Here is an 18,935-nt window from a genome sequence, read left to right on the forward strand (position 1 = left end):
TCAAAGGATATGAGCTGCCCACGCAAAGAAAAATGCTGAATTCCCACAAAAACTGAAAGCCAATCCTTCAATCTGCGAAATGTATTCAGCTGTAAATTGTGATTAATATGAGAAACTTTATACTCCGCACCCCCGGGGACGAATAAAAGAGCCTCCGCACAGCCGGCGATACAAATGCGGCTCAATTAATCTTCATGAAGTGGCGAAATCAAAGACGCGGTCCGATGTGACTTGTAGATGGCCAGGATGAAGACGTGGTGTAGACGACTCCGGGCTGGTAAACCGACAACATGTTGCTCTTGGGCCTGAAATACGCTCTTCTACTGGCCATTACCGGCTGTTTCCTGGTGCCAATCCATGGATCAGGATCGGATACTGACCAGGTCCTGCCGCACCGCATCTACCGTCTGCTGGACCGCCTCTCCGGAGGACGCCGCCTGAGTGCCAGCTCTACATTCGCCCTGTTGCTCTCGCAGTTTCTGATAAAACGTGAGCCCAATGAACCGTACACTTGCGATACGGATGACGGATGTGCGTATTTATTTATGCCCCGTGCATTGCAGAGAAACTGCGTTACGTGGCGCCTACGCGTTACGAACGTCAGCTCTACTACCATCTGCTGCACAGGATGGAACACATCAGAAGGGGATCGGGTCTGGTTTCCAGGGAGCATGGTGTCCAGGGGGAGAGTATGCTTGCTACAAAACTAACTACGTATTATTGTTTATGCTAATTTCTGGTTAGTTCTCAGCATTGCCTTTCAGGCGAATGTGTTGCTGCTGCCTCCCTCGCTGAAACTGGGCGAACTGAATGCCAATGGGGAGTACGAGCAGCTGGCCGAGGTCTACCCGAAAGTGGTCAACGAGGGCCAGCTGAACAGGACGCAGTCCGGTGAGTTTGAGTTCATATATTATATATAGCATATATATAATATATATCATAATAACAATACATTCATTGAACCTATCGTTTGATTTACCTTTGTGTGTAGACCTCTGCCTCCGGGACATTGTGGAACTGAAGCCACCCCACTGCAAGCTGCTCTCCGGCGAATGTTTGGAACTTTTGGCCAGTGATGCACCAGCCTACGGATACCAGAGAACCCATCAGTAAGCGTACATATACATATATCCACCGCTTAAGACATCTAAAGCTAGACGATATTTCCATCTAGGGTCCTGCTGCTCTACGTGCTGGAGCATCAGGCATGTGCCCCCCACCTCAGCCCACCTCAGGTTTACGAACTGCTGGCCAAGAGTCAGTGCGATGAGGTGGAACGCGAGCAGAACGCCATCCGGAGCCTGGGGCTGCCAGTCGTGTATCGCGATCTGTATCTGGAGCAAGGTGAGCAGGGTTCAGTGGGCCGGTGATGGTGGTGGTGGTGATGCTGCTATCGCTGTTGCAGCTACTGCTGTTCTATGGGCTATCCTTGTTGGGCTATCGCTGACATATATCTTTGCCTTGCCACATATCTCTGACATCGCAGCCACCATCTGCGGCCTGTTTGGCTACAATGAGTTTGTCAACTGGCGCAACGTAATGGAAATTGGCAGCTGGCTGGAGGGGGACTCGCCGAAGGATATGGATGTATTGGCTGACGACGGCGATAGCCAGCACATAAGCGATTTGGCCTTGGTCTTCTACACAAATGCACTGCTGCTGCTGCACTAATCCATCGAACATTCCCCCAATACCAAGCCCATCCATAATTTCTGCTTCTGCTTGATAAGTTAATAAAGTGGCGCTTATTGCTTTATGGTTGTGTCGATTTCAGCAAGTGTCGTGGTTAATACTTTTGTTATTGAACTGCATCGTGGTGCAGTGATGCGGGAGGGGTGGTGGTGGTGTACTTCGCTGGGAACGGAAACAACATTTGTAATGTGACACATTACTTGCGCTTGGTTGCTCGCCTGATGGATATGCAGCAGGACGAGAGCTGCGACGACAACACTTTCCATTACAAAATGCTCACTCTGAAGTGGAATACTAATATTTGCCCTGACATACTCGAAAACATGGAAGCCGGAGCTGCGAAGCCCGGAGGCCATCGGAAGGAAAAGGGGTCGCCGCGTGGCTTTTGGGCTCTGGCTTCTGGGTTCAGGAGGTCCCCGGCTGGATATTAATGCCTCATTTGCTGAATGTTGTCGGGGGTGGCAGTGCACAAGGGGATGGGGGAATGCAGCCAACAAGGCTGCAACAAGCTTGCACTAAGCGAAAAATGAGTTCCTTTGGCAGAAGTTCTATATCCTTCCTACTCCTTAATCACAGACGTACTTTGTTCTTTAATTGTTGTTCCTTTGGAAAGTCAATACCGTTGCTCACTGAATATTAGCTATATCTGAATCTTATTATCGATCTAAGTTCCATTTTAAAGCAGGCATTTCTTCAGGTGCAGCCAGACACACAAACAACCATGTCATACGTCGTTCCCTTTGTCGGGGGTCATGAATAGCGATGGGTCATTAGTAACGTCGACTTGTCAATGCAGCAACAACGCCGACAACAGACTTGCCAAGTCTCGGTTACCATCGTGGGCTGAGGATGCGGGGTGTTGGACACTGGCTGGGTCCTGCGACCCATTGGACATGCCTGCTCCTTCTCCAATATGTTTTCCTCTTTTTTTTATCATTCCTTTCGGCAGGGGCGAGCAGCGACATCAACCCTTCGTCAACCCTTGCAACCTGATCAGCTGACTTACTGGCCACTGCACAAATAACAACAAACCACCCGCCCACTCCCCGCAAGTAGCAGGCGTCCCGGGTTGTTTTTGTACACGCGTGTCGTCGAGTTCATTATGGGCTTATGTCTCTTAAAGTGTGGCTATGTGGCTCTCCGGAGGTGTTTATTGTGCTGTTAACTGTTAACTCGCTGGCAGCGGCAACAACAAAATGTTGTTTAACATTCTCTCCGGCTCTCCAGCGCCACACATCCTTCACCGTTAGCTTCTCGCCTGTCTGTTGTTGTAATGGGAGCCCGGAATGTTTGTCTGCGCTCGTTTTGTTTTGCCTCTCTCGCTCTCACGCGGCGCATGCGTGCGTGGGAGAGCACCTTGCGAGAGCGCCTACCAGGCTGGACTTTGATGGGGTGGAGAGTAAGGTAGATAGGGAGCTTTTGGAGCTGCTCTAGAGTTGCCAGGTGGGCGTAAAATTCCATTTTTAGATAGCACTATAATTCTTAGCATGTGCTTGATTTTTAAATGTATTTTAAGTTTACTGAACACTACAGATATTTTGCACTCGGATAAGGGAAATATATATCTTTTGAGCACACCGACTTACAAACTAGCTTTATTAAACCTTATTAAAATTAACTTTAATAACGTAAAAAACTTGCCGTTTTTAATAAAAACCCATTTTTGAAAAATATATCCTTGCAACCCTATTAGCCGAGCTAACTGTGTGAATTGAATTGGCGCCTCTTTACATGGCCGGATAATCGGACAGCGGATATAAAAACAACAACGAGGACCAAGGACTCTGTGTCCGGCGCTCTCTGCGATGTCTGCCCGTGTTTTTTTTCCTGCGGCAGCTAGACGCTCTCTCGCACTCTCTGGTTCTCAATCTCTCTTCCGTTTGGCAAGTGGCTTTTCCATTCCGAATCGACAGTCATACGCTCAGTAGTCTCCCGTCAATTAGAGTGTAAAAACGTTACGCTCCCACGAAAAACAAACGGAATCGCTAGAAACGCCAGAAATCATCCGTATCCGCCGTCATCAGACATCCGCTCGCAGGATACAACCAAAATAATACATATACACACCGTCGCACAACGAATAAGCCATATAGCCATTGCAGGAAACTAGCCAAAGCGTCGAAATTCCCCCATAATTGTCGATTTTCAAGTGCTCCGATCGAAAAATCGTAAGTGCAATGTGAAAGTCAGCTTATACGACAGCTGAATGTGTCAGTGTTAGTGTGAGTGAGTCTCCCCAGCGATTGAGGGTGTGTGGGTGTGCAGGAGTGTGTAAATGTAAATACCACGAAAATCGCTGAACGCCGAAAAATAAAGCACAGGCCAGTGGAAGAGGAGGCACAGGAGAGAGGGAATCAGAAATCAGCGAGGACGAAGCCAGAGGCAGTTGAGCAAGAAGAAGAGGAACAGCAGGAGCAACAGCAAGCGTAAGGATTTGATCTGTGCATGTGTGTGTGTGTGTGTGTGTGTGTGAGTGTACTTTAAAGAGACGTAAAATTGCGAAATGAAATAATGGAAATTTATGTGGCTAGCGAACTTCAAGTGGCCACTTCACTGCCCTCACACCCACATATGTACATACACAACCACAAGCACAAACACTCACCCACACATCCATGCAGCACTTTTATTTATTTATTGCGATTTTTGGGTCAAACTAAAGTTGCAATGATGATGTTGATAATTACCAGTTCGTTCACATCGCCAGCAGTTCAAAAGTCTTTGGGGGAGTTCCCCTTTTCCACCCACACGCACACAGAAGCACTCACATAAAATCGCCCACTCGCACACAAGCATACACACGCGCCCTCGAGTTGGGTGAGTGTGTGTGTGTGCTTTTGTTTTAGTCCTTGGGTCCTTGCGGGGAAAATTACTTTGTTGTTGCTGTTGCCTTTGTTGTCGTTGTGGCAAGGAACGCGGTCTTTGACAGCTCTCAAGTAAAACGCGCACCTGCGAATTCGCCATAAATTAGGCCCGCGTCCCGCATATAGCAGGATATATAGAAGGAGATATATTTAGTGCGACGTTGGGCCGATGTCTAAGCACTCAAAGCGCAGGCAGGATAAGCCCCATGGAAAAAACGCGCCAAACCTCAAGGCTATTACAGTGGATACTAGGGATAGTGCGATCCAAGCCACCCATTTGCCAAAGCTCAAACCACTTTTATTTTATTGGCACGAAAGAAAGCTTTAGCTTAAGAACAACGACAGCAAAAAAGCCGAACATTCTTATTAATTTTTAAATAGCACATGTCCTGTTATTGATTTTTCATCCATCTGAAAAACGAAACAAATATTCATTTTATTTATGTTTTCAAAACATATTTGATTCATGTGGGGCGGCAGGCTGACTTAAAAGATTTTGTTTTTACTCTCAGAAAACAGAAATCGTGTTTTTCCATTTATGTTGTTTTGCAAACATGGCTAGCTTATCAAAACCGATATTGTTTACACGGCTCATAGTGCATCATACATCATCATACAATCATATTTATTTAATACTTCTAAAACAGCATGTGCGTTTTTAGCAACATGGCACAAAATTCTCGTTGATTTTGGTTTGATTCTGGTGTTTTAATGGTTAGCTTTTATTTGATTAGTTAAAACTGTAAGAACTTTTTACAAAAAATCAATATGAATATATTTGCTTTTAGCAATCCAATTCTTTAAGTTAATTAAGCCATCCAATCCAGATAGTAGCTCAAGTTAATAAAAAACGAATTCTCCATGTCGTTGAAAAGTTGTCAATTAGTTTATATTGCTAGTCGCGCAACTTTTAAATGCAATTGGATTGAATTTATTCGCTAATTGCTCGAAACTCAACAAAAACGAATGAAATGCTCCATATATGACATTCAGTTATGGCAATGAATTTAGTATTATTTTTTTATGAATGCCCTATAATTTCTTGGGCTAAAGTTAATGGTCACAAGACTGCGTGCTTTTAAGTAATACCTTTTTTAAAATAAAAAATAAGCTTGTTAAGAAGGTCGCCTTTATCAGATTTCGTGTTAAAATAAAATTACAGAGTAATTTACCTGTACCCCCCGTGCCACCCTTTAAATGAGTCGTACCTTTAGGGCTTCCTCATAAAACCGTCTCAGTGCGCAGGAATAGCGACGAAGATTAGCCCAATTAGCGTGTCTCCACTGTGGTCGCTCCGCTGTCTCTGGCCTGTCATTTTGGCCAGTTTCGGGGAAGTCGAAACTGTGGCATGCGTGAATCAAGTTGATTCGAGTTGCTACCCTTAAGAAGAGCCTTTGTTTTTTCTGTGTTTTCCATGTATTCTGTGGTTGCTGGCCACCCAATTGTCCCTCCACGGATTTTGTGCTCTATTTACCTGCCTTATAAAAACACAATTTATTGCCGTACCAACGTTTTACCTTTGTGTTTGGCTGCTGTATTGGAATCGGGTTCTGTTTTCCGCTCCTGTTTCCATTTCTTTTGGACCCAGCTTTTTATTGTATTTCGCTGTTGCTGTTTTTAGTTTTAGTTTCAGTTTTCGCTCTGCTTTGTTTTATTTCGTCTCGTTTCATTTCCAACTTAACTTTTCCGCTCTGAGGTTGTGATTCTGATTCCGATTCCGATTCTGTGCGCTCGGGGACTTCCCCTTTATTGGCTTGCTGTAGAAAGTTTTTGCGTGACATCAGCCATGGATATTATTCCGCTGGAAGCCATTTTGTTTGGCCTTGTTTGCCTTTTGAATCAATAAACTAGCCATGGCATCGAGAGCAGAGCTCCTTAATAATTGAAAAGCAGCGGGAGCTTAGGTTTATGCCCTGCCCTCTTTTTTTTGCTTTAAGCCACAAAAGGACACTTGGTCGGAACGCTCAAAAGCAGGCAACACTTTATGTGCATGCAAATAATTCGTTTACCACTTATCCGGCTCACTTTCACTGCAAACGCCATAGTTTTCGGCCATATCTGTGGACAAAAGTTTGCGACTCTCCAGAGCAATTTGATCATTTGTTATGGTCTGGTTGAAACTCTGGTATTCCCACAGACGAAAAATTCCGCAACACTTGGTGGTCACGTAGTATCTAGTGGGCGAAAGTTTTGAATTTACGATTTACGAGGCATAAACTTTATGCCACAGCTTTCACTCGATTCGAATGAAAGTCGTCGGTAATCTGTGATAACGAATATGGATTCCGTTAAGCAGCCAGCCAACTATCGGCTATCAGATATCAGAAATCGAGGATGAAAGGCCGCTGCCCAATGAGCTTTTAATTGTGTAATTAAATCACTGCCACTTGGAGCACTCATCTTTGTTCATTAGGCTAATTGGGTGGATCAACTTATTCTCAAAACGAGAAAGTTAACAATGGATATTGACGATTGTCGAGAACGTTGGGCGCCACTCGTTCTCGAACGATTGCCCATTATGAACTTCGATACCAATGCGTTCTAATTAGTTCCTGAGGTCGCATTTTCCAGGCAAATGAGCTCACGTTTTTGTGCCGCCGCTGCTTACCTGAATAATGAGTTTTCCATCCACACATCAACGGCATGCATTTCGAGCTCTCGAATGGTAAAAACGGAGCACGGAAAGCGGGGAATACTCCGTACCGGCACCCACACAAAAGTGAATTCTGGGCGACGGGCGTCCACATTCTACATTGCTGGCCATTCGGAGGCGTTGTACCGGAAAGAAATGCCATTAAAAACGCAATAAAAATGCAAAAAAAAAAAAAATGGAAAATGGAGAAAACACTACAAAAACGGGTTGGCAGTGGGGAAATCCCGAATGAAAGAAATGCGAAAATATAACGTACAGAGTGTGCAGATACAAACGTACAAAAAGTAAAGAAGTATGTGGGTAGTATGTCAACCTCTCTGCACCGTCTGCGTGTGTATGTGTGTGTGTGTGTGTTGGGAGTGTGGGTAAATAGCCAAGGTGGAAAAATCGATATAAATGAATACGGCAACATTTGGTTGCCCCCGAAAAAAAAAAACAAAAAAAAGTAAATAAATAAAATGCGAAAAACGAAACCTCGACTGACTCAACTTGAGACAGTGCGGAGTGGCTATGGGTTTTTTAGCCCTTACGTCAAACTTATAAAAAAAGCGAAAAGTTTTCTTGCACGCACAACCATTGCGAGTGCTTACCCACTCATACGCACACACACACACTAATGCAGCAAGGAAAGCCCCAAAGGGAAGAATGGTGGTGGAGGGAGGGGGGATTAAGGGGCGGAGGTTGGGAAAAACCTCCCGAGGCCGCTGGCAGTCAACGCGATTTTAAGCGCAGGCATATGAAAATTGCCATAAAAATATATAGTACGCTTACAAGGGGTTTCCAACAGCGATTTCAGGCTTACACTACCTTTTGGTTTTTTTTTGACTTGCAGATATTTGGAATCCATTAAACGTGATTCATATAGGATATGCATAAGTAAAGTGGTTCCATTGATTTCTTGACCTTTTCATACACTAGCTATATTATCTATCTAGCTTTAGTATCTTTTTTTTTTTTAGGTTGCCTTACTAAAAACCCTAAAGTTAATAATTTCAAAGTTTATTGGTCATGAAACTTGTATCTTCGGAATGATTATCTTAAGAAAAGCCATTCTTCGTAAATAGCAATGCATCACATGCATCTATTATTATCTATTTTTATCTAACACCGGGTACATTGTAAATAAATGAAACACCGAAATAAAGCAACATCAGCACAAGCAGTTAATAGAAGCAACTTCCAGTTGGTTTAGCTTAATTAATCAAATCAAACATCCGGTCGTCTGGGGGACTTCCTGAATCTGGATGCCTCACGCCCCAGTGGGCCACCAAAGAGTATAAATAAATAACGTCGGCAAAAACAAAGAGTGAGGCGAAGGGAACAGGACAGAGTAAAACAGAACAGAACAGAACAGAGCAGCAGAGCAAAAACCGAAACAGCGGAGATGCTGCGGTTGCAATGTTTGCCCCAGTAAGTATGCTACACATTTCTCGAGCACGGGTTAAGTGCGATGCCAGCGAAAGAGATAGCTGATACGGGGGCAGAGTGTGACAGGAGAGGGAAAGCGAGAGTGAGAAAAGAGATGTGTGTGTGCACGTGTGTGTGTGTGTGGCACCAAAGCCTAACAACAATTGCACGCATTTTCCTTCCATCTTGCAGACATCTGACATTTCAATTTAAAATTGGCCAACGAAAAGACCCGAAAATGGGCAAAGAAAACTTGGATTTTCTTTGCGTCTTCGATTTTTCCATCAACTACTGCTGCCTGTGGCAAGTACATATCTATGCCCATGCCCATGCCCATGCCCATGCCCATGCCCATGCCCATTTCCATGCCCAGCCTTTTTGCTATGCAAGGTAGACACTTTGCCGAATTGTGCTCGTATTGATTTCTAATTACTTGGCCACACAGTATTCGGCTTAAGGTAGGACGCCAGTTGGCAGGTGGGTTGCTTGAAGTGGTCGGAATGGGTGCTGGCCAATGGGTGGTGCGGGTTTTGGATAATGTGTAGGAGTGGCCACGCTTGATGTGGGGCTTTGTCTGTTTGTTGTGGCGGCGTTGCCATGGTGGCTCCTATTGATTTTACTAACGCCATGAATCATGCCAGAGCTCCTGCCTACACTGAGAGAAATTAAGCATAACTCGAATGTCATTTACTATTCAATTTCATATTTTATTTATATCAATGCAATATTACACCATTTACTAATAACATAACCATATAATAACATATAAATCTCATAAATCTCGTAACTTGTGAGTGCCACTTGGGAACTAGGGTTTCGTAACTCTCTAATACCTCGCCTGCTTTAAGCTCCACTTTCTTTCCATTTTTTTTTTTTTTGTAGTGTACACTCATTGCTTACCCCCAGACCCTAATCCACGAAACCTGGTTCCCCGGCGGTGCTCCATTTGTTGGCTACTGCGTGTTTAGCAATTTGTGGTTATATTATAATGACCACTTGATTTGCGTTTGCGTCGGCTTGAGCTCTCTTGGCGCTGCTTTTGCCGCCTACTAATTGCGCGCTTGTGTCGCGTTTCTGTGTGTGTATATGTTATTTGTGTGTGTTCTCTGGTACTTTCAGGTGCTGGGACTCGGGCACAAGGACTGGCGGCAGGACTAGGAGCAACAGTCGCGGTGGCAACGTCGAGACGCATGCACGCTCCATGCTCGCCGCTGGCTGATGGCCAAAGGACTCGGAATCGCAATCGCAATCGGAACTGGAACGCCAGAGAGCAGAGCACCACTACCATCTGTCGTCGAAATCAACTGAATTGAGCGTCGAAAGAAAGCAGAGGTAACACTGCGCCGCATCAAGTATACGCCCCATTGCGCCCACCTGTGGACAGAGTGCAGCATGTCAACTTCAAAGCATCACCATCACCATTGCCGAGTCGTCTGCGTGTGGCTCCTCCTGGTGCTATCATCACTATCGTCGGCCAGCATCGCTGTGGGTGCGATCCCGGAGCCAGAGGAGGCGGCCTTTCAAGGTGCGTTTGACAGAAACCAAACCCTCTATCCCCAAATGAATAACGCCCCTGTGACTGTGCCAAGTGCCTAATTGTGGAAATTTCGGGCACTTTAAGTTCGATATTTGGCACGGGCATTTCAACTTTGAAGAGCCCTACCTATCCCGGCCCAGCAGCCACCACCACCCACCACCCATCCCTTTTGACATATCAATAAACGAGGCACTATTGTGCGGCATTTGACATTAATGAGCGACTTAATTATGCGTGAGCGTAGGGGCCAAAAACCAGGAAACCAGTAAACCAGAAAAACCGAACCCAAACGAACGTCTGATGATGAGGGTGAGGGCGGGGTCGAGTGATCGGAAGTTATGCAATGGCTGTTGTCAAATTTCCAGTACCAATGAGGGGGCGAATGTGTCATTGGCGACGATGCTGATGTGTGTGCTGCTGACACTTCGATTTCAATTGCATACAAAATGCGATTTTTCAATTTCAATTTGAATACGCAACGCATGGCCGGCGGGCAAAGGAGTTTTCAACGAGTGAGGACGGTAAGGTCCTGTGTGGCAGCCAGCTCTCTCTCTTGTGTGTGCATATGCAAATGGATTTGTGTGCTGGCGTCCTCTGTGTCCAGTGCACTTTAATCGTTCCCACACAGTTGCTTAATCAACTAGCAAGCCTGCATGCATGCACAAGCTTTGTCCAGAGCGGCGAATCCTGCCATCTACGCCCCATGTTTCCCCTGTTCCATCCTCCTTTTGATGGCACTTTAACAGAGTAGCTGACGTGTTCGTGTCTCCATCTTCAGAATGTGCCACTGCGTTCGTTCCATTTAATACAATGTGTGACGTAAGTGCCGGGCCACTCGGGCGTATGCGTAATGCTTGTAATGTTTTACTTTTCTCCTTTCCCTTTTCGAATGTTTTCGTTTTTCCAACCATTTCCTCCTCCTGGAGGAAATTTGCTCTGGCACAAAATTTCGGTGTCAAGTGAGCGGCCCAAGAATGCACCGGCACAAATGGGCTGTGATTTTGATTCACCTCCGCCTGCCTATGGAATTTGCATTTAAATTGCCATCGAACTGGGTACGAACAACTTTTCCATTACCGTCGACTAAAAACAGCCAAGCAGAACTATCGGCCAACCGAGTTATTTAAGTAGTCATTATGAATTTTTGCGGTGAAGGAGAGGTGGGGATGGTGCATTTGAAATGCTGCCATGGCCAGCAGTAAATTACGGAAAACGTATGACCGAAGTCAGGAGCAGACCGAAACGTAAGGAAACGAAACCAGGCCCAAAGTCCTTAAAGCTTATTAGAATTTATTGCGGACACGTCGGTCACACCCAGGAACACTCACACACACACACACACACTCTTCGTTACGGAAATAAACGGAGGAGACATGGACGTAGACGTAGACGTGGACAGGCAGACGGGACACTCAACTAAACTCAACTGAAGTGAACTGAAATTATGAACCGAACTGAAACGACTCGGCTCGACCGAAAGTTGCCATGCCCCTTATTGCTCCCTTTTAGTCCGCTTTTAGCCCCCTTTTAGTCCCCTTCTAGCCCTTTTTGGCCCCCTTATCTCTCCCCCTTATTGCCAGCCCCCTTATCACGCCCATCTATATGCCACAATGCTAACTGAACAATCGCACTAAAATCCCACTGCCTCTTCCCGCTCCGCCCACGAAAAACAGGCCACTGTGGACACACCAGCCCCTGCGAACAACTATGCTACGAGATCCACGATGGAATGTACGAGTGCGACTGCATCGAGGGCTACGAGCTGAACAAGAACGGTTACAGCTGTCAAGGTGCGTTCAGGATGGGATTGGGATTGGGATTGGGCTTGGGGTTGGGAGTTGGGAGATACATACATATGTGTGGATGCATGCATAGATGTAGCTTACTACCGCCAGGCCACAAAAGTGATTTGGCATTTCGGTTATTATTTGAAAATCACCTGTAATGGATGGCACTGGCATCGCAAAGTGGGCGGGATGAGCCAACAGATTACATGTGGAATGCCCCATACTCTGGGTGTTATTTATTTTTGGCAACGACTTGTTTGGGGAATTTGCAATTTTGCAATTGTTCGGCCCCCGGCTGGTAGACAAATTGATATTTTTGTGTTGTTACTCCGTATATTTATATATGTATATGTTTTGCATGTAATTTGTGAGTTTTTGACAATGTGTTGAAAAAATTACATGGCATACAATCAGTTATTTGTGTACAAGGCGTTCTAATTTAAAATAATATAGATCACATTTTTATTTCAGTTATCCGTAACTATTGAGTTGGGAATATTTAATTTTTGTTTGCGGATTTTTTTCATTGTTAATAGGGGAATTAAAGTATTAAATATCATTAATTTGGCCAGCTCACTCGCTGAATTTAATTAAAATGGTTGCATTTCGTAACCGGATCCATTTCGATTTTCCAGTAATTAACGCCACATCCAACAGTTTGGATGGGCGTGGCAAGTCGGACGAGGATGTGCTCTACCAGAAGGGCGCCTCGTTCAGCGCCAAATTGGCGAACGACGATGGTGGCAAGTCGATGGCCAAGTCCACGTTCGCCCTATCCGCCGCGCAATCCGCATCGCCGGCGGGCAACGAAAATGGGGAGGATGAGTCCGGATCCGAGGGCGACAGCTACGATTACGGCGAGCTGGAGGACAGCAACTCGGAGACACAGGAACAGAAGCAGAAATCGCTGAATCTTCAGCAGCAGCAGCAACAGCAACAAAAAGTCAATTCAAACGATTACTACATATCAGCGGAGAGCATCAACTTCAATTCGGAGTCCGAGGGCCAGGAGCAGCAGGATGTGGCCGACTTCAAGGCGGCCAGCACAATGCTGCCCAGCTCAGTGCCACCCACTCCCAGCAGAAGCACGACAAGGGCAACCGCCAGCACAACCACAACGACCACGACCACAAGGCGATCCCCTACCAGGGCGCCCAAGCAGCGAGTGGATGTGGACTATGGCGAGGGTGATGGCAGCGATGACTATAGCTACAGCTATAAGTCGGACATGTCCGTCTACGACGATGTCAACAATAATCAATTAAACTTAAGACGCAACAGCAAATCGCAAACATATCAGCAGACAAGCAATACCAACACGGCCAAGAACCGCAGGAAGTACCCAAACGTAACCAGCAACAAGGTCCAAATGCATATCACGAGGGAGACCAACCGACTTGAGAACATATCAGCAGCGGAACCGGCTGTCGTGGGAGCAGCCATGACAACAGACAGGTGGGTCACACAAACGTATTGCTTGAGGGGGCGGTGAATTCCTCATCCAATTTGGTTGGGCGAAATCCTTTGGCCTTTTGAAAAGGATTTCTTTGTTGGTCATGTCGAACCAACTTAGGTATGCAGATGCGTACATGATGGTTGTCAAAGCAGGAAAAGTACTTTAAAACTAATTTAATGTACTTTAATCAACTTATTCCACTGCAGGAGCACTCCTACATGCAATCTGGATTGCGGTTCCGATGGAATCTGTGCCTTGGAGGCAACTGCCGCCAGTTCTCGTTGTCTTTGTCCCTTTGGCAAAACGGGCAATGGCTGTCAGGAAGGTAAGTGGATGCTCGAAGGACCAAATCGTAGAGAACTTAAGAACATGGTTACTTTATAAACGCGTAGATATTCGAGCCCATGTTCCGCGTTTCGCCAAGCGATCCTGGCTAGCATTTCCGGCGCTCCATGGCGCCTACAAGCACGTCCAATTGCGCATCGAATTCCGTCCAGAGTCCTTTGACGGCATTATCCTGCTGAGCGGAGAGCGCGATGACCTCACCGGTGACTTTATGGCCCTGCTACTAAACAAGGGCTTCGTGGAGTTCTGGTTTGATTGTGGTTCCGGTGTGGGCAGCGTTCGATCCCGGGAGACCATTCTGCTAAACGAATGGAACTCGGTGATCATCTACCGTCATCGATGGGATGCCTGGCTGGTGCTCAATCATGGCACCAAGGTCCAGGGAAGATCGAATGTAAGTTCGCTGTTCAGAGGAAGGACAACTTTTTATAAATGAGTTAAAATCTTTCAGGGATTGTTCTCACGCATCACTTTCCGGGAGCCAGTTTTTCTGGGTGGAATTGGCAACATAACTGGATTGGCCAAGCGTCTTCCTCTGGCCGAGGGTTTCGCCGGCTGCATTCGTCGTTTTGTGGCCAACGAACATGACTACAAGTTCACAGAGCATCCCTTGGGCGATGTCATCAATGGATTCGATATACGTAAGAAGTGACTAATAAAGTTTTAAACAGCGTAATATATTGATAACTTCCCACAGAGGATTGTTCCACCGACAAGTGCGTGAGGTATCCTTGCCAGCATGGTGGCAAGTGTTTGCCCTCAGATCAGGGCGCCATATGCCTATGTCCTATAGGATTTGTTGGTGATCTGTGTGAGATTCGAATGGATCTACAGGTAGGTGTTCTCTGAAAGTTCTTACCGCCTTTTGGTTATTCATGTACTCGCCATCTCTTAGGTTCCCGCCTTCAATGGCTCATCTTTCTTGCGCTACGCTCCACTGGGCGATAGTGCCCTCATTTGGTTGGAGCTAAAGGTGACCCTTAAGCCCGAACAGGCAGATGGCTTGATACTGTACTCGGGTCCAGAGCATAGAGGTGACTTTATAGCTCTGTACCTCAACGACGGATTTGTGGAGTTTGCCTTCGATCTGGGCAGTGGTCCAGCTTTAGTGCGGTGAGCATTACGGCCAAACTAGGTCACTTTTATGAGAAGTCACTTGTATTGAGCTATACGATTTTTCCTTTCCAGGAGCGAACATTCCCTCAGTCTGGGTCAATGGCACACCATCAAGATCTCTCGAACAGCTCGTCTGGCGGTGCTCAAGGTAGGAAGTCCTTACTGTCCTCTAACTTCCTTTATCAATTCTTTATTTCCCATTCCTTAGGTGGATAAACATCAGGAGGTTTTGACTATTTCATCGAACGGCTTTTGGCACTTGTCGCTGGACCAGAATCTCTTTGTGGGCGGCGTTAACCACGTGGACCGTCTGCCTTTGGACCTCAAGTACAAACCCTTCTTCGTTGGCTGCATCCAGAGGGTAAGTGGTACACATCCCGTTTCCGCTTTCAATCCCATTGTCTACCATTGTTCACCACTCACAGATCGACATCAATGGCCACTCGCTGGGCATTGTGGCGGAGGCATTGGGTGGCAGCAACATCGGCAACTGCCCCCACGCTTGTGTGGCACGACCCTGCGGCCCCCTGGCGGAGTGCGTGCCTCAAATGGAGAGCTACGAGTGCCGCTGCAGCATCCACAATGAGCGCTGCAACAAGGCCGCCGAGGTGCCGCCCGAGCAGCTGCCCGAGCTGGCTCTCCACAAGTCCAAGGTCCTCGAGACGAAGGACAATGGAGAGGCGGCGAAGAAGGTGTCTGGCTTGGCGCACAAGAAGCATTCCAAAAAGCACAGGAATTTGCATAAGCCAACCCCTGCCACGAGCACGACCACAAGCACCACCTCAACCACCACCACGACCACTGAAGCTCCTTCTGAGAGGACAGAGGAAGCCACTGCGGGGGCGCTAAGCAACGAGGAAATCGAAGATGATATCATATTCCGTCTTGTGCAGCAACAACAGCAGCAGAAGGAGCTCAAGAAGCAGCACCAGCAGACGACTACTACTGCCCCAGCCACCTCAACCACATCCAGTGGTCCATCTAAAGCAAAGCCCAGGCTTTCAGGGAAGCACCATGCCAGCAAGCACGAGCACCATCTGAAGCCCAATGCTGCCTTCACCCGCAAGCTGAGTCGCCTGCCCACCCACTACGAGAGTTTCCAGACGAACCCCGACAGCGATATCCTTACCTTCGAGGACAACAATGACTGGGTGACCAGTCTGCAGCAGCAGGAGTACGGCGATGCCATGGCGGCCAGTCAGGTGCCATTGGCCTTTGAGGATGCAAGTCCCGGTACTCCCAGGTCTAGTGACAACAACGAAGATGATGAGAATGCCTTTGTGTTCGATGAGTCGCTTTTTGACGCTTCCGATGGAACGGAGGAGTACCAGCGCAAGCAACTGGCCCAGGATATGAAGCGCATCATGTCAAATTCAAATGCGCACTCCAGTCACAAGAAGGCAGAGGTCCAGTTTCCACCTCAAGGCAGTCAAGAAGTTGGTACCGCCAACGAAGACACCTCTCAGTACAGCGATGACTACAACGATGATGAGCTTTTGACGCCAGTTATGCAAGGCGGTGAGGAAGTCAAGCTGGAACAGCATACCTCCAGCACACCGCAGACCCACACCGACTGGAGTCTTCTGAAGAAGTTCGACCTGTCCGCCGAGCACCAGTCGCAGGTTCAGGGCGTACGCAAGAATTTCGGAGCTTGCTTCGCCGGCAGCGATAGCTATTTCCACTACAATGACGCGGACACCATGAGCCAGGTGATCAGCTACAGCATCGATCTCAATCTGCGCATCAAGACGCACTCGGAGAACGGCGTGATTCTGTGGACGGGACGCCAGGGTACGACGGAGGAACACGACGACTACCTCTCGCTGGGCATCGAACAGGGGTGAGTGGGAGGGTGGTGGGATCTACATTCCACACGTACTTATATACGATATGTATTCCGAACAGGTACTTACACTTCCGCTATGACTTGGGATCTGGTGAGGTTGATATCCGCTTCAATGGCACCAAGGTCAGCGATGGTCTGTGGCATCGCGTGAGAGCCATAAGGTGAGCACTAAATCTTATAGGTTCTAAGAACTAAAGGGATAAAATCCTTGAAGTTGATTTTGATACTTTAAACTTATTAATTCTAACCAAATCTCTAATCTTTCAGAAACTCTCAAGAGGGCTATCTGGAGGTGGATGGCAGAAAGACAGTCACTTTGCGGGCGCCTGGTAAACTCCGCCAGCTTAACACGGACACCGGTCTGTATGTGGGTGAGTATCTATGAGATATGATAGTTCTATACGGTATACTAAGAGATGTCCTTGTTACAGGTGGAATGCCCGATGTTGGTTACTTCACGCACCAGCGCTACTTCAGTGGCATCGTCGGCTGCATCTCGGAAATCGTCCTGGCCGGCGAAATGAAACTGAACTTCGATCCTAATACGCTGGGAACGGAGCACAATGTGGAGACGGGCCTCCTATGAAACGCTGCACGCACGCCTCAAGACTTTTGATATCGACTAGTTTAAATTTATATGTTAAACCACACAAATGTCCTTCGTCGATTTGTGTTTGTACAAATACGCTTTTAAAACCAAAAAAAAACCAGAGAGAAATCGAAATTGCAGAGTTAGGATGAGGAACATTTTTTTACACCACGATACGGAGGAGAGACGAACTAAATCTAAATGGGAAACATACTACATATTATATACACGCATATTGAGTATATACAAATGGGCATATATATATACATATATATTTAAAGCAGAGGAAAACAATTCGAAAAACCAAGGCACGCTTCTTGTAGAGCCTGTGACTGTCAATACTTCAGATCGGAATAGTTTATATATAACTTTAGCAAAGGATTTATATCGGAGGCGTAGTTCATATAGAATATGAAACAAGATCGGAAAAATCTGAGTAACCGAACTGTCCATTTGGCGCGATTTGCGAAATTAACGAAATTAATGACAAACGATTAACGATTAACGAATGGCGTAAGAGATACTTTAGTGTGTGGTCGCTTTTTTTGAACGAACCGTTACGCTTTATATGCAGAGCTGCCATCTTTTTGTACCACACACACACACACACAACGACAACTCTCACACACACACTACAAGCACAGAAGAACTAACACAGTTATAAATGCAAATTGGCAAATCTTTCGTTTTTCGCATAGCTGTACCTTAAACTATGAACTGTAAACTGTATAACTGTACATTCTGTACTATGTGGCACTTCTTGGAAGGTCCAGTCCAAAAACGAACGAATCAAAGACCGGAAACGAGATAAATCGAGATATGTAGGTGGAAGTGGGATAAGATGAGATGAGGAAACAAACATATTAAGTGGTAAGTTAATAAATGTGTAGCGTGTATTAGCTTGTAAGTCGGCACACTCACACACACGAAACACACTCACAAACACACGCCTGCCTATATAAACTTTTATATCAAAATCGTAAGATACTAAAGACACCAAAGATACTTAAGACATACGTAAGAACACCAAAGCAAACACACTATTTAAACACTTGAAAACGCGCTGAGTCAGAATTGAAAAAAGTGGGCGATTTTTAACAATTTATACTATACAATAAAACACTCACAACAACCACAAACAACAGACAAAAACAAAAACAAAAACAACAAGAAAAACTAGCTAATGGAAACCAAACAAAAAACGAACGCAAAGCAATTTAACAATCCCATAGCGAAATTTTTAAATGCAAGACAAACAACTAATCCGAGTAGCCTGTTGAAACAATTGTAAAAGAGCGAACAAAGTATGGTATATGGTAAATGGTAAATAAAAATAACTAACTAAGAAGGTGGAATCGTTTGTATTCGTCTTATGAGTATAATTTTGTAGCTTAATGAGATAACAACCACGTATGTAGTTATATATACATCATAAACACATATGCGTAACTATATATGACTATGAGAAACTATAGAAACAATGGCGTAAAATGAATAAAGAAATCACAACCACCAATCAATGTAAAACTAAATTAAACGACATTCAATGTAGCTTATTTATATAACAAATGAAGATCGCGGCATTGAGATACTTAATTTCGTACATTGGTTTGCAGAAAATAAATTAAAAAACGATTATAAAT

The 18,935-nt window shown here is 45.8% G+C and overlaps 2 protein-coding genes across 3 annotated transcripts; both read left to right on the forward strand.

Annotated features, from left to right (window-relative positions):
* Positions 1–286: 286 nt before the first annotated feature.
* CG8401 (uncharacterized protein) lies at positions 287–1,775 on the forward strand. Its single transcript, NM_166136.3, has 6 exons — positions 287–489; positions 564–689; positions 745–891; positions 992–1,109; positions 1,175–1,344; positions 1,487–1,775. Exons 1-6 carry the CDS (start codon positions 291–293, stop codon positions 1,669–1,671), a joined length of 945 nt encoding a protein of 314 aa, NP_725520.3. The 5' UTR covers positions 287–290; the 3' UTR covers positions 1,672–1,775.
* Positions 1,776–3,613: 1,838 nt separating this feature from the next.
* Positions 3,614–18,927, forward strand: SP2353. 2 transcript variants are annotated; one of them, NM_001299545.1, is made up of 15 exons: positions 3,614–3,860; positions 9,736–10,141; positions 11,827–11,943; positions 12,576–13,395; positions 13,603–13,721; positions 13,789–14,135; positions 14,193–14,382; positions 14,439–14,575; positions 14,637–14,854; positions 14,930–15,005; positions 15,066–15,218; positions 15,283–16,697; positions 16,763–16,864; positions 16,971–17,074; positions 17,135–18,927. In NM_001299545.1, the coding sequence occupies exons 2-15, from the start codon at positions 10,009–10,011 to the stop codon at positions 17,287–17,289; spliced, it is 4,086 nt and encodes a 1,361-aa protein (NP_001286474.1). In that variant the 5' UTR covers positions 3,614–3,860; positions 9,736–10,008; the 3' UTR covers positions 17,290–18,927. The 2 variants fall into 2 exon arrangements, with proteins under 2 accessions (NP_001286474.1, NP_611082.2); NM_137238.4 differs by having other exon boundaries at positions 3,614–4,118; positions 17,135–17,939.
* Positions 18,928–18,935: the final 8 nt, after the last annotated feature.

Source organism: Drosophila melanogaster, chromosome 2R (assembly GCF_000001215.4).
Source record: "Drosophila melanogaster chromosome 2R".
NCBI lineage: Eukaryota > Metazoa > Arthropoda > Insecta > Diptera > Drosophilidae > Drosophila > Drosophila melanogaster.

Bases quoted from the DNA above. Each gene is read 5' to 3' on its own strand.
- CG8401 (NM_166136.3), top strand. From the start codon at position 291: ATGTTGCTCTTGGGCCTGAAATACGCTCTTCTACTGGCCATTACCGGC. The intron at 690-744 runs GTATGCTTGCTA...ATTTCTGGTTAG, and splicing joins GCATGGTGTCCAGGGGGAGA to TTCTCAGCATTGCCTTTCAG. The intron at 892-991 runs GTGAGTTTGAGT...CTTTGTGTGTAG, and splicing joins GCTGAACAGGACGCAGTCCG to ACCTCTGCCTCCGGGACATT.
- SP2353 (NM_001299545.1), top strand. From the start codon at position 10,009: ATGTCAACTTCAAAGCATCACCATCACCATTGCCGAGTCGTCTGCGTG. The intron at 13,722-13,788 runs GTAAGTGGATGC...ATAAACGCGTAG, and splicing joins GGGCAATGGCTGTCAGGAAG to ATATTCGAGCCCATGTTCCG. The intron at 16,698-16,762 runs GTGAGTGGGAGG...TATTCCGAACAG, and splicing joins TCGCTGGGCATCGAACAGGG to GTACTTACACTTCCGCTATG.